Below are 14,562 nucleotides of genomic sequence, written 5' to 3'. Positions count from 1 at the left end.
ACAGAATGGATCCATTTTTGCAGAATGGAAAATTGGGTCAAAATTTAGAAGCTGGGATACTGTATATGGTGCGCGGTAAAACTGCAATACACTATGAAATAGTATGAAGAAGTGATTATTGTAAGTATTGGACATTTTTGTGATGGCCTTGCACTATGCGGTGCACTATGAACTGATATGAACAGACACATATAAATAGCAGATCTATTCTTTAAGTATATTTCAAAGAATCACATCAGCAGACAAATCACAATGATTTTGAATGGGCTTTCTACAGTTAAAACACTTCAGAATAGCGTGCTTGTCCAACTAACTTTCATTTGTCAATCAACTGCAGTTGTGACTTTTTTGCACCATCACTCAAAGATGTACTTGTTCCATAAGTTTGATGTATTAAATTTAGATCATACAATTGTATTTCACAAAACATTAATAATAATAATTCTGGCTGTAACCTTTTTTACCCATTTTATTTTGCTCTGTAAAGCCAAAGTACATTCAGAGTAAACATATTGCCACAGTTTACCGTGACATTTTAGGATGAGAACAATTCAAAACACAAAGAAGGAGCATGCAGGAAATCCATTAGTGACTTTCATTGATCCCTTGCTGTAAATTGCCTGCTTGATTATGGAGGAACTTATGTTCCTTTCCATTGTGCGATCAGCTTCATGTTTCGCTTATGCTGGCCGAAATTGCTGTAAACACTCTTATGCTCCTTGCTACTTATGTGATTATTACTATGAACAATATGGATTTTAAAAAGCACCTTCTTTCACATAACAGCAAATTAAACTGTACCTTAGAAATCGCTGTAACAAATGGGCTGTAGATGGCAGCATTTCAATTCTACTTTAAGGTTCACATACAAATTCAGTTGTGGCTTTCTGGGCAAAGCAAAGTGCAATGTTTACCTTAGCAAAAATCTGTTAAGGGAATGAGGTCTGTAATTGTTCAAATAAATAAGCAAGTTTTCTTACAAGTTTTTAACTGAGTGCTTTGTAATTGCCTTTCATAAAACTGCTGTCCCTGTGGAGGAATTTCAGAAAATACCATATAATATATCATTTGTTATGCAGTGATAATGCACCGATTGCAAGAGGACATTGTATTCAATTAGTATTTCATTTTAACAATGCAAGGGAAATATAAAAAACACTTGCTTTGTGTTTTAATTAGTGAAAACTATTATTTGCCTTTCTACAGTCTTGAACCCAGACTAGCACGAGTCACCCTAAACCAGTAAGTAAGTAATGGTGCTAGAACAATGTGAGGCTTGAGACCCACAAGCAGCATTTTGATAAGCACATGTGATTTAAAAGGATCTTGCTTAAGTAATGCTATGTGCGTGATCCCCATGTGGAATGTGATTTAAAAAAAAAGTGCTGCTAGTGGGTCCCAGGTCTTAGTGGTTTTGGAAATGGGTGAGGGTGGTATTTACTAGTGACACACGAAAAAATGCAAATATCTTGCAAAAGTCCATTTATTTCAGTAGTTCAACTTAAAAGGTGAAACTAATATACAAAATATCAATAGGAACCCTTTACAGGTGTTTTGGAGTAATTAGCTGATTAGAGTCTGACACTTTAAGCCTAGAATATTGAACATTTTCACCGTATTCTAATGGTCTGAAATTTTGATTTTGGGGTTTTCATCACCTGTAAGCCATAATCCTCAACATTATGACAAATAAAGGCTTGAAATATCTCGCTTTGCATTTAATGAGTCTATTTCATATATTAGTTTCACCTTTTAAGTTGAATTACTGAAATAAATGGACTTTTGCACGATATTTAAATGTTTTGAGCTTCACCTGTATTTAGGGAGACCTGACAGGAGTAGCGAAGAGACAGTGGCTCCCATGCAATTAACTTTTCTCCCATGTTTTCTCCTAGGAAACAATTTTTCATCTTACACACAGAATAACATTTTAGTGTCTAGCAATAACAAAAACAAACACAAAAACTAGGTTGAAAAGTGATATTATTAACCTTATTTAGGATATTTCCATGCTTGCAGGGGGCTTAAAAGGTATTTTATTAATGTGAAAATATCTCCTGTGGAAAGACTCAGGAGAAAGGTTTATCGAATAAGCGCCCGTAAGTAACAATGGTGTGTATTTACAGGAGATGTGCTTAAAGTGGATCCGAGATGAAAAACTAACTATAACAAGTAACTTGTCTATACATATTGTCTAAAGTTTAGTTTAGTTTACACAGCAAATCTAGCTGCAAACAGCTTCAATAGAATATGATTATTTCTTCCTGTGATACAATGACAGCAGCCATATTGTTTGTAAACATTACTCACAGGCACGCTTATCTGCATCTTCAGCACTCAGCCTGTGAAAAAAAACAAATCCCCCCTCCTCTTCCCTCCTCCCCTCTGCCTCTGAAATCACTGGCTAGTAATATCTCCCCCTCCTTCTGCCCAGACTTATCTCCCATGAGCCCTTGCTACTGTCTGAAAATGCCAAGGCTTACTGAAAAACTGTGGGCGAGGCTTGTTTAGTTTATAGGTAATTAGAGAATTAAAACAAAAACAAAAAAGTATTTGGCTTGAGGAATGCCCTATAAACACGCCTGCACAGTAGAGCAGCCTGACGGAGATTGGCTATTTCCACCTTTCTCCGTGGGAAGGAGCGGATACTGCGCCTGCGCTGGAGCCAAAAGGTAAATATTTACGTCACCGCCGCTCCGGGAGGATTTTCGCCGCCACCGTGGGACCGAGGAGGATGGACAAAGCCTCAATAGGATCCGGAGGCTTCCCCCACCAGAGGTGAGTACCCCCCAGGGGAGTTTTTTTTGTTACAGATTTTCTGTAACTCCCTTGGTGGTCTGATTCTTTCCGGATTTTAGGTTCTAAAAGTGGTGCAATTTTTTAGCATGCTTTTAGACCCTAAAACCTGAAAAAAATCACACTGCAGAAAGATCTGCAGCAGTCCCAGCACTCACTCACCTCCCTGGGATCCAGCGTTGCAATTCTCCCTCCGTCCACCGGGTGGTGATGTAACCCTGTAGTGAGATTGCTGGCTGTCATCATGATGACAGATGGCGATCTCACCAGGGGGAAGCAGCGCCTTGGAGAAGAGGAAGAAGAATGGCGGCTCCCGGAAGCTACCACGAGTTAAGCTCGGCATAACTGCTCCTAGCTTTTTTTCGAGCTGGACTTCTGATAACTAAGGAGGTTATACACATTTGTGTGTTTGCACTCTGCACTCATTGCTATAACCCTCCGTATCCCCAATAAACTGGCTTTTGGCTGGATAAAGTTTTTCTTTAGGACCTTCCTACTTTTGTCAAGTAAGTCATTTGAAGGTTTTCTATAAATTAATGGTTTGTGGGGGCACAGATTTATTCAGGTTAAATAAATTAAATACATTTGTTTCCCTTAAAAAACTGGCAACTATTTATTTTTAATTTTTTTTACAACATTATTCTGTACCTTTTAAATGAACCTTTTTGAACTAAAATTCCCAATTAGTTTCAGGCTTTTCAGGTTTTTGGTATAACTCGCCATATATACTGTATAGTTTGATGTTTAGTGTCTTATGATAGCAAATTTTTCACCCCTTGTTACTGATATTTTATCTTTTGATCAGGTGACTGAAGGAAAACAGATCCTAGAAAAAAGTCTAAAACTATCAAGGAAGTTAAGAAAAGAGACAAGTAGCTTGACAGAATGGCTAGCCATGATAGATGCTGAAGTAACAAAGAGGTCCTCAGAGGAGGGCATGCCAGCTAACTTAGAGGAGGAGATTGCCTGGAGCAAGGTAAGCAATCCACAAAATTATTTTTACTAATAAAGCTCAGCAAAGACTTATGACTTCCAGGAAAGAATAAAATAAGCTTTATCAAAGTGCGTGTCTTGTCTTACCCATTTCAGCTAATCAGATTTGTTTTGTTACATGTAGCGCTTGATTCATTAAGCCCTTTGCAATGAAACACTTTCACTTCACTCTAGAGCGCTAGCGCAATATTAACCCCAGGGCCAGATTTACCATAAGGCACTGTAGGCACGTGCCTACAGGTGCCTGATGATGTGCCTCACTCCTGCCTTGCCTATGCAGTCCCGAGTAGAGTGTAAATGAGAGGTTCTGAATTCCACTAACCAGATCTCCCTTCAGTCTGGGGGCACTTCTAACTACCTAACACTTGGGGGCATCTCTAGCTACTTAATACTGAGGGTACCTCTGGCTACATAATACTAAGAGGCACCTGTAGCTACCTATGACTGGCAAGGGAAGTAAGGGAAAGTGACAGCTGGGTCAGCAAGCACACTTGTGGTGCAGTTCATTGGTAGTTTAGGTTCATAGAGGGCAAAGTCTAGGGTGCCAGGACATCTGTGCCTATAGGCTCCTGTGATGTAAATCTGGGCCTGAGTAACCCAATGGTAGTAATCTCACTGCCGTGATTGCCAGTTATCGCGGGTGATTTGCTATTAGCAGCAATTGCCAAACGCATTGCATGTAGTATTTTGACGTGATTGCAGAGCGATTGTGATACAGGGCTTAAAAAAGCCCATATCGCAATCGCTCAGAATCGCAAGTGTTCAGTGATTTTACTGCACTAATTGCAGTAAAATCACCTGTGTAAAACTCTAGTGCTTTTCCAAGTGGGAATGGGCCCTCAGAATACAAGTCAAACCTATTATACACAATATAGGCTGATATTCTGCGCTTTTGTGAAAGTAAGCTACATGCAGTGTGTACTCAACCCTTCTTGGTTGTAAATAGTGCTTTCACTCCATATCATCCCTTTGTAGATTTTATCAGCACAAAGGCAAATGCTAAATTTGACAGAAAAGACTGTCAAAGTTGTTTTGGAATGTAAACAGTAGGATTGACTTGCATATTTGAACTTCAGAATAAGTATGAAGACACTTTAACCACTTGAGGACCCACCCATTACCCCCCCTTAAGGACCAGCGCTGTTTGTTGGGATCTGTGCTGGGTGGGCTCTGCAGCCCCCAGCACAGATCAGGGTGCACGCAGAGCGATCAGATCGCCCCCCTTTTTCCCCCCCTATGGGGATGATGTGCAGGGGGGGTCTGATCGCTCCTGCCTGCAGGCATGTTGCGGGGGGGCACCTCAAAGCCCCCCTCCGCGGCGAAATTCCCCCCTCCCTCTCCTACCTTTCCCCCCTGGTGATCCGGGCTGCACAGGACGCTATCCGGCCTGTGCAGCCAGTGACAGGACGTCCCCTGTCACATGGCGGCGATCCCCGGCCGCTGATTGGCCGGGGATCGCCGATCTGCCTTACGGCGCTGCTGCGCAGCAGCGCCGTACAATGTAAACAAAGCGGATTATTTCCGCTTGTGTTTACATTTAGCCTGTGAGCCGCCATCGGCGGCCCGCAGGCTATTTACGGAACCCCCCGCCGTGAATTGACAGGAAGCAGCCGCTCGCGCGAGCGGCTGCTTCCTGATTAATCAGTCTGCAGCTGGCGACGCAGAACTGCGTCGCTGGTCCTGCAGCTGCCACTTTGCCGACGCACGGTATAAGCGTGCGGTCGGCAAGTGGTTAAAGTGGGACCTTTTTTTATTTTTCTTTCTTTTCTTATATAAAGTAAAATTAATATAAGGAAATAAATATTGCAAGATCATTTTCAAACCATACAGTTTGGAGACCGGACAACCTATAATATTGAAATTAGTAATAGCAATTTTGTATTTTTTATGTTGTATGATATTTCCTAAAATACATATACAGATGTAATGGAAATATTTTTACAGTTATCAACACAATGTAAGACTGAAGTATATTTAAAAATTGAATAAATATCTAACTTAAAAGATCTCCTTTTTAATCTGGATTATTTTTGATGGTGTTGAAGACATGCAGAAGTGAACTATTCTCATTACATACAGTATATATTTGTACTAGAGGCTCAGAAAAAGTGATAAGAAATATTGCAGATAAAAGAAAAATACTGCATATTATCATGCTGCAGTTATGGTTGGGTTCTCTGATTTCTTGTGCCCAGGAGTACATGCTTCTGGATTCACACTAGGGAAAACCTCTTAATGCACCTATGGATAGGAGTAGCTACTGCTGCTTAACCTCCCTGGCGGTTAATTTTTTTTTTTGCCAAATAGGCAAAAATCCTTTTTTTTTATTATTTTTTTTTTGTTTCATGTAAAGCTACCAGAGTGGTAGCTACATGAAACACCACTAGAGGGCGCATGTGTCCCTCTAGTGCGATCGTCGCCAGCATCAATAGCAAACAGGGGAACGCGTATATAACGCACTCCCCTGTTTGGCTTCTCCTGTCGCCATGGCGACGATTGGAATGACGTCCGGACGTCAGACGCCTCCGATCCAGCCCATAGCGCTGCCCGGAACTCATTGGTCCGGGCAGCGCAGGGCTCTGGTGGGGTGGCCCTCTTCTGCCGCTGCGTGCGGGCGATCGCCGCAGAGCGGCGGCGATCAAGCTGTGCACACTCCTAGCAAGGTGCTAGCTGCGCACACAGCACTTTAAATGGCTAAAATCACCCCACCAGCGGCTGAGATATCTTCCTGCACGGCATAGCCCGAGCTCAGCTCGGGCTTACCGCCAGGAAGGTTAACAAAAGACGACTATACAATTTCTTTACATAAATCACACAACAAACTACATAAACATGTAAGTCTTGCTCTTACAATTTATTATCAGGCAAAAATAATGCTGTATACAAGAGATAAAGTTGTTGTGTCTACAAAATTCAGAAGGAGACAGCATTTTTAATTACTACATTTTGACTTTTAAATCAACCCTAGTAGGTGACCCCCTATTGCTATTCAATATATTTTCTCATTTTCACTTTCTTTTGTGTCCTGCAGCGTAGTCTATAAAAATCAGTTTGTCTAAATCCTTGATTAATACCAGGATCTTCCCCATCAGTGTTCAGTACAAATGTCACATTTCAAGGAACAAATTAAATATCCACCTAGCCTTAATATATTACAACCCATGTGCCAATCATTTCCCAAACTAAACAAAAATGGCATTTACTAATTCGTTCAAATGTCCTCGGTTTAGTTGTCTTCAAATGGCAGTTTGCCCTACACTACCTTGCAGCACAACACATTCTGGAAAAGAAAACTGAATTCAACATAATTACTTTTTTATATCATAGGTAAATTGTAGAATTAAAATATTACTTCAGTAATTTGGTTTTTTTACCTTGCAAACTTATAATGTGGTTGCTGATACACCTACAACCCGCACTTTACAACACTTTCCCAATGTCCTAATGAAAGGCCAAGTACTAAGATAGTGGAGGTTAAGAAAATTCTTCCTAGTTTTAGATATAAAGGAGGATGGTTAAAAAACCTGTATTGTTTTTATTGCTGTTTGTGTCTTTAAAGGGGCACTATGGCGAAAAATTGTACAATTTAAAATATGTGCAAACATAGACAAATAAGCAGTATGTTTTTTCCAGAGTAAAATGAGCCATACATTACTTTTCTCTAATGTTGCTGTCACTTACAGCAGGTAGTAGAAACCTTAAAGAAGCGACAGGTTTTGGACTAGTCCATCTCTTCATAGGGGATTCTCGGGGATTTATTTGTTTTCAAAAGCACTTAGTGAATGGCAGTTGCTCTGTCCAACTGCCAAAAACTGTGTAGCGAGCAGGGAAGCCGGCCAGCATCATTGTTTAAATCCTTTTTAGGGAATATCTTTATAAAGAATAAAAGCCTTGCTGAGAGTCCCCTATGAAGAGATGGACTAGTCCAAAGCCTGTCGCTTCTGTCAGATTTCTACTACCTACTGTAAATGACAGCAACATAGGGGAAAAGTAATTTATGGCTCATTTTACTCTGGAAAAAACGTACTTCTTATTTGTCTATGTTTGCACATATTTTACATTTGACAATTTTTCACCATAGTGCCCCTTTAATGCAGAGATTTCTAAGTTTTCTGTTAGTAATTTTACTAGAGCAACTGGTGGGATTCTTTTACCCAAGCTCTGAAGACTGTAACATTTTAGCATTCCCCTGTCCATGTGAGATTGTCACAGAGGTTTTATATATATATATATATATATATATATATATATATATATATATATATATATATATATATATATATATATATATATATGCTTCCCGTAACAAACATTTTTGAACATCGTAGGCATGTGACAGCTCAACTATTCTCTTCTCAGCGACTGGAACTTTGCAGATTTACTATTGCACAATTCTGAAACATATCATCTCCTATAAAGAGAATAATGGACACTTGGGGCCATATGCAATTCCCTATTTCTCCTTGGAGATAATTTTTCATCTTCTATTTAAAATAACTTTTCAGTACTTTTCAACTGAAAAGTAGGTGAAAATGTACTATCAAAATTATTTTTAGTATTTTCTTGCTTTCTGGTGGCTTGAAAGGCATTTCATTGACAAGTTTAAAAATATCACCTTGGAGAATACTCAGGAGAAGAAGTTAATTGCATCTGGGCCCTGGTGTGCAGAGTATATAAGATGTGTATAGAGAAAATGAGGTCTTCCTTCTACAGGCTCTCTATGGTAGCATAAATTCCCACCTACTTCTATTACCTTTAATAATTCCTAAATCTTCAGAAATTTCCCTAATGCCTTATCATTATCATTTGTAAAAACAAAAGGTAATTAAGATCCCACAGTAGTGTAGTATGTTAAAGTAACATTACAAAAAATAAAATCAATGTGAATGAATACTCACAAGGAAGGGTTACCACATGTCTCCTACCTTTTTATGCACCTCCATTACTGTACTCCCATTCTATGGATCTGAGTGAACTTGACTTGCCTAATCTCCATGCTCCCATCCAGTGACTGACATTGCCTTGTACTCATACTGTGCTGCGTGATCTGGTTTTCATGTATTCCAGTATTGTCTTATTGCTGTATGTCACCCTTAAATATTGTCTGTAAACCTTCACTAATTTCCAGTGCTGCATAAAATGTTGGCACTTTATAAATACAATTAATAAATAAATTAAAGGGATACTGTAGGGGGGTCGGTGGAAAATGAGCTGAACTTACCCAGGGCTTCTAATGGTCCCCCGCAGACATCCTGTGTTGGCGCAGCCACTCACCGATGCTCCAGCCCCGCCTCCAGTTCACTTCTGGAATTTCTGACTTTAAAGTCAGAAAACCACTGCGCCTGCACGCCCGTGTCCTCGCTCCCGCTGATGTCACCAGGAGTGTACTGCGCAGACACAGACCATACTGGGCCTGCGCTGTGCGCTCTTGATGACATCAGCGGGATCGAGGACACGGCAACGCAGGTGCAGTGGTTTTCAGACTTTAAAGTCTGAAATTCCAGAAGTGAACCGGAGGCGGGGCAGGAGCATCGGTGAGTGGCTGCGCCAACACAGGATGTCTGCGGGGACCGTTAGAAGCTCCGGGTAAGTTCAACTCATTTTCCCCTGACCCCCCTACAGTATCCCTTTAAATGTATACTCCACAAAACAGTGTGATGAGTTGTGCAGGTATTGCAGGTATTTCACCCACAAGCAACAGGGGTAACTGATTACGAGCTCCTAACAGGCATGGCACCTCCCAATTTTAAGCTGTTTTTAGTGCAATTTAATTTTCCTGGTGCCTCTATTTTGTTCTATTACTTATCATTATCATTAGGGGTGTTCGGATACCCCTTTTTAAAATCCGAATTAGTCCGGATCCGGATACCCAGATATCCAGATCCGGATCAGATATCTGAATCCAAATGTTCAGATATCCGCGTTCATGCAGATATCCGAACGCATTATCCGGGCTAACCGGACAGCAGTCGTGCATCCCACATTGTGTCCAAAGTCCAACCGCACAACTGGGACATGACAGTTTTCAGCCAAGACACCTCCAAAAAATTACGCAGCAATTGTGTTTTTGGTTAAATATAGGTGGTATCAGTGGCCTGTGGCCCCCTGGCCTGGTGGTGGGAGCTGCACAGGCAGCAGGAGCAGGGCAATGCAGCAGCAGCAGGTGTAACATGTGCCAGGAGCATGCCGGATGTGGCAATTGGCACTTAGCATGTGGCACTTGGCATGTGTCACGTGGCACTTGCCAAGTGTCACCTGGCACTTGGAAAGTGGCAAGTGACATGTGGCAAGTGCCACGTGACACGTGGCAAGTGACACATGCTAAGTGACACATGACATGTGCCAAGTGCCGAGTGACAGTCAGACAGCAGAGGAGAAGACACTAGTGCACACTAACTGCCACACTGGCACTGCTCACAGCACAGCAGTTCTGTAGAAAGCTAACACAGTAGTACTACTACTCTAACAACTACTAGCACACTGACTGCAGTACTACAGTACTAACTACACAATAACACAGTAATCCTATCCCCTAATCCCCTAATCCCTAATCTATACCTAAGGCTAATAGCTGGCCAGCACAGTACACATGCAGCTGCCTGCAGCAAACACTCTGACTGTCATACAATGACATCAATCAAGCTAATTAATGATTTAACAATAGTGTAGTGATAGTGAAGGGTTTAATCAATGAACAGCTTATCACTATGTACAGCCCTTGCTACTAGGCCCAGCAGCACTGCAGCACACACTCTGACTGTCACACTATGACATCAATCAAGCTAATTAACAATAGTATAGTGATAGTAGTGAAGGGGTTAATCACTGAACAGCTTTAGGTTTATAACTGTGTACAGCCCCCTTGCTAGGCCACCAGCACTGGAGCATGTCTCTCAGTGAGCATTCAGCAAGCTAAGACGATATGTCTAATCATGGCAGACCTCCTTGTTATACAGGGGGGCTGGCCAGTGTTCCTTTCTGTGATTGGGTGCCAGGGTTTAGGCTGAGAGCCCTCTGATTGGCTCAATGAGGTCAGGTGGGGCTGGCCAGGGTTTCCCTATGTGATTGGTTGCTCGGGCTCCTGCTGGGAGCCCTCTGATTGGCTCCAGGACATCATCTTCTTAGTTACAGTATTTCGGATCCGGATATCCGCAATATCGGATAGCGTACAAATGGTTGGATATCCGGGATACCCGGATATCCGGAATCTGGATGAGCACCACTGATTATCATAGCTTTATTCCCTGTCAGTGGGTAATATATCCCACCTGAATCCTTTAGTTACAATCCCTCCCTGGATATATTTACCAAAGCTGGTCATGTCCCCCCATAGTTTAAACCAAGAGTCTGTTACACTCACAAATTAAATCAATAATATTAATATGTAGTGTGTGTGTTGTGCTCCTCTGCAAATTCCAGTATATATATATATATATATATATATATATATATATATATGTGGTGGTGTGAAAAACTATTTGCCCTCTTCCTGATTTCTTATTCTTTTGCATGTTTGTCACGCTTAAATGTTTCTGCTCATCAAAAACCGTTAACTATTAGTCAAAGATAACATAATTGAACACAAAATGCAGTTTTAAATGATGGTTTTTAATATTTAGTGAGGAAAAAAACTGCAAACCTACATGGCCCTGTGTGAAAAAGTGATTGCCCCCCTTGTTAAAAAATAACGTAACTGTGGTTTATCACACCTGAGTTCAATTTCTGTAGTCACCCCCAGGCCTGATTACTGCCACACCTGTTTCAATCAAGAAAACACTTAAATAGGAGCTATCTGACACAGAGAAGTAGACCAAAAGCACCTCAAAAGCTAGACATCATGCCAAGATCCAAAGAAATTCAGGAACAAATGAGAACAAAAGTACTGTAATTGAGATCTATCAGTCTGGTAAAGGTTATAAAGCCATTTCTAAAGGGTTGGGACTCCAGCGAACCACAGTGAGAGCCATTATCCACAAATGGCAAAAACATGGAACAGTGATGAACCTTCCCAGGAGTGGCCGGCTGACCAATATTACCCCAAGAGCGCAGAGAAAACTCATCCGAGAGGCCACAAAAGACCCCAGGACAACATCTAAAGAACTGCAGGCCTCACTTGCCTCAATTAAGGTCAATGTTCACGACTCCACCATAAGAAAGAGACTGGGCAAAAACGGCCTGCATGGCAGATATCCAAGGCGCAAACCACTTTTAAGCAAAAAGAACATTAACCTCCTTGGCGGTAACCCCGTGTGTGACATGGGGTAAGCCGCCGGAGGGTGCCGCTCAGGCCCTGCTGGGCCGATTTTCATAATTTTTGTTTTGCTGGACGCAGCTAGCACTTTGCTAGCTGCGCCAGCACTCTGATCGCCGCCGGCCCCTGCCCGATCGCCGCTATCTGCTGCGGCGCGGCCCCCCCCCCCCTCCAGACCCCAGCGCTGCCTGGCCAATCAGTGCCAGGCAGCGCCGAGGGGTGGCCCGGGACTCCCAATGACGTCCCGACGTCAGTGACGTCGGTGACGTCATCCCGCCCCGTCGCCATGGCGACGGGGGAAGCCCTCCAGGAAATCCCGTTCTATGAACGGGATTTCCTGATTGGAGATCGCCGAAGGCGATCGAAGCGGGCGGGGGGATGCCGCTCAGCAGCGGCTATCATGTAGCGAGCCCTCGGCTCGCTACATGATTAAAAAAATTTTTTTTTTTAAAAAAACTGCTGCGCTCCCTCCTGGCGGTATTTTTCATACCGCCAAGGAGGTTAAGGCTCGTCTCAAGTTTGCTAAAAAAACATCTCAATGATTGCCAAGACTTTTGGGAAAATACCTTGTGGACCGGCGAGACAAAAGTTGAACTTTTTGGAAGGTGCGTGTCCCGTTACATCTGGCATAGAAGTAACACAGCATTTCAGTAAAAGAACATCATACCAAGAGTAAAATATGGTGGTAGTAGTGTGATGGTCTGGGGTTGTTTTGCTGCTTCCGGACCTGGAAGGCTTGCTGTGATAGATGGAACCATGAATTCTACTGTCTACCAAAAAATCCTGAAGGAGAATGTCCGGCCATCTGTTCGTCAACTCAAGCTGAAGCGATCTTGGGTGCTGCAGCAGGACAATGACCCAAAACAAACCAGCAAACCCACCTCTGAATGGCTGAAGAAAAACAAAATGAAGACTTTGGAGTGGCCTAGTTAAAGTCCTGACCTGAATCCTATTGAGATGTTGTGGCATGACCTTAAAAAGGTGGTTCATGCTAGAAAACCCTCAAATAAAGCTGAATTACAACAATTCTGCAAAGATGAGTGGGCCAAAATTCCTCCAGAGCGCTGTAAAAGACTTGTTGCAAGTTATCGCAAACGCGTGATTGCAGTTATTGCTGCTAAGGGTGGCCCAACCACTTATTAGGTTCAGGGGGCAATTTCTTTTTCACACAGCTCCATGTAGGTTTTGAGTTTTTTTCTTGCTAAATAATAAAAACCATCATCTAAAACTGCATATTGTGTTCAATTATGTTATCTTTGACTAATAGTTAATGTTTTTTGATGAGCAGAAACATTTAAGTGTGACAAAAATGCAAAAGAATAAGAAATAAGGAAAGGGGCAAATAGTTTTTCACACCACTGTATATATATATATATATATATATATATATATATATATATATATATATATATATATATATATATATATATATATATATATATTTGTATTTTTCCCCACTCCAATAGTTCTGGTTCGCCTCACTTACTATAAAGAGGTGAGCCCATGCATGCGCATGATGGTGGTGGTGTTGTATTTTCAGGCACTGGTGCTGAACATGGTTTTGGCAGAAATACTAGCCCAGTGGTAGCCAATAACCTGATATAAAGTACTGTTAGTACTGTTATGGTTATCTCTTACCATTTTCTTGAGGTTGAGAATATCTAGATTATTTAAGAAGATGTATGGACAGTTGTTGAACTTGCAAGGAATCGATACGTTTGGAGTAAAGATTATTCCTATACTCTTTGTGCACCAACACCTACTTGTGTTATTTGTTAGAATAATGTAGCAGCCTATACTAAATATACTGAGGTTGACATTTCTGATTCTGAGAAAGGGGGTAAAAAGATAATACTGGTGTATTGCATTACTAATTTTGCTTCATTTTAAGTTATTTTAAGTTTTATTTTAAATACACTTAGGTATAAAAACATTATTACCTTTGCATAAATAACTTGTAAAATATGTAATTTAAAATGAATTTCTTCTGTAGTAAGAACTTTATTCACAACCACTGATACTAGTTTATACAATCCTTGCATTGCTTTTTAAAACCCCTTTTTAGAAAATCCTGATTCTTTTAGTATCCTAATAAGAAAAGAGTTTGAAGCAATTAATACTGATTAATGGGTTAGTGATTTGTAAGTAAAGGACGTACATTACAGTGACAATCGTACTATAAAAGAATAATTATAGATTAATTATGCTTTAACGCTTTCTGTTAAGTTCTATAAAAATACTGACAAGTCAACAAAAGACATCAGAAGTGTATTATTATTCTTTGGTGCAAAAGTTACATGTACTATGACCTTGTCAATATTCTATATTCCTGCAGTCAACACAAAAAGAGATGGAAAAACGACAGCAACAATTAAAGAACATCCATGACTTAGGGGAGTCTCTCAAAGCAACACTTGGGGAACAAGGCAGTATTGTTGATGATAAACTTAGCCTATTGAATAGTAATTGGCTGGCAGTAACATCAAGAGCTGAAGAGTGGTTTCGCCTCCTGTTGGTGAGTA

The 14,562-nt window shown here is 41.1% G+C and overlaps 1 protein-coding gene across 15 annotated transcripts in view; it reads left to right on the top strand.

The window, feature by feature from the left end:
* Positions 1 to 14,562, top strand: part of DMD (dystrophin) — a 3,066,377-nt gene that overhangs the window by 1,379,521 nt on the left and 1,672,294 nt on the right. For all 15 annotated transcript variants that reach the window (XM_068268325.1, XM_068268327.1, XM_068268324.1 and 12 more), the window contains 2 exons: positions 3,602 to 3,772; positions 14,376 to 14,555. In XM_068268325.1, the coding sequence (XP_068124426.1) occupies positions 3,602 to 3,772; positions 14,376 to 14,555 (351 nt within the window). The remainder of the gene's footprint in view (positions 1 to 3,601; positions 3,773 to 14,375; positions 14,556 to 14,562) is intronic.

Source organism: Hyperolius riggenbachi, chromosome 2, assembly GCF_040937935.1.
Source record: "Hyperolius riggenbachi isolate aHypRig1 chromosome 2, aHypRig1.pri, whole genome shotgun sequence".
Taxonomy (NCBI): domain Eukaryota; kingdom Metazoa; phylum Chordata; class Amphibia; order Anura; family Hyperoliidae; genus Hyperolius; species Hyperolius riggenbachi.
Note: the sequence above shows the minus strand (reverse complement) of the source record. Positions and strands in the feature narration are given on the sequence as shown.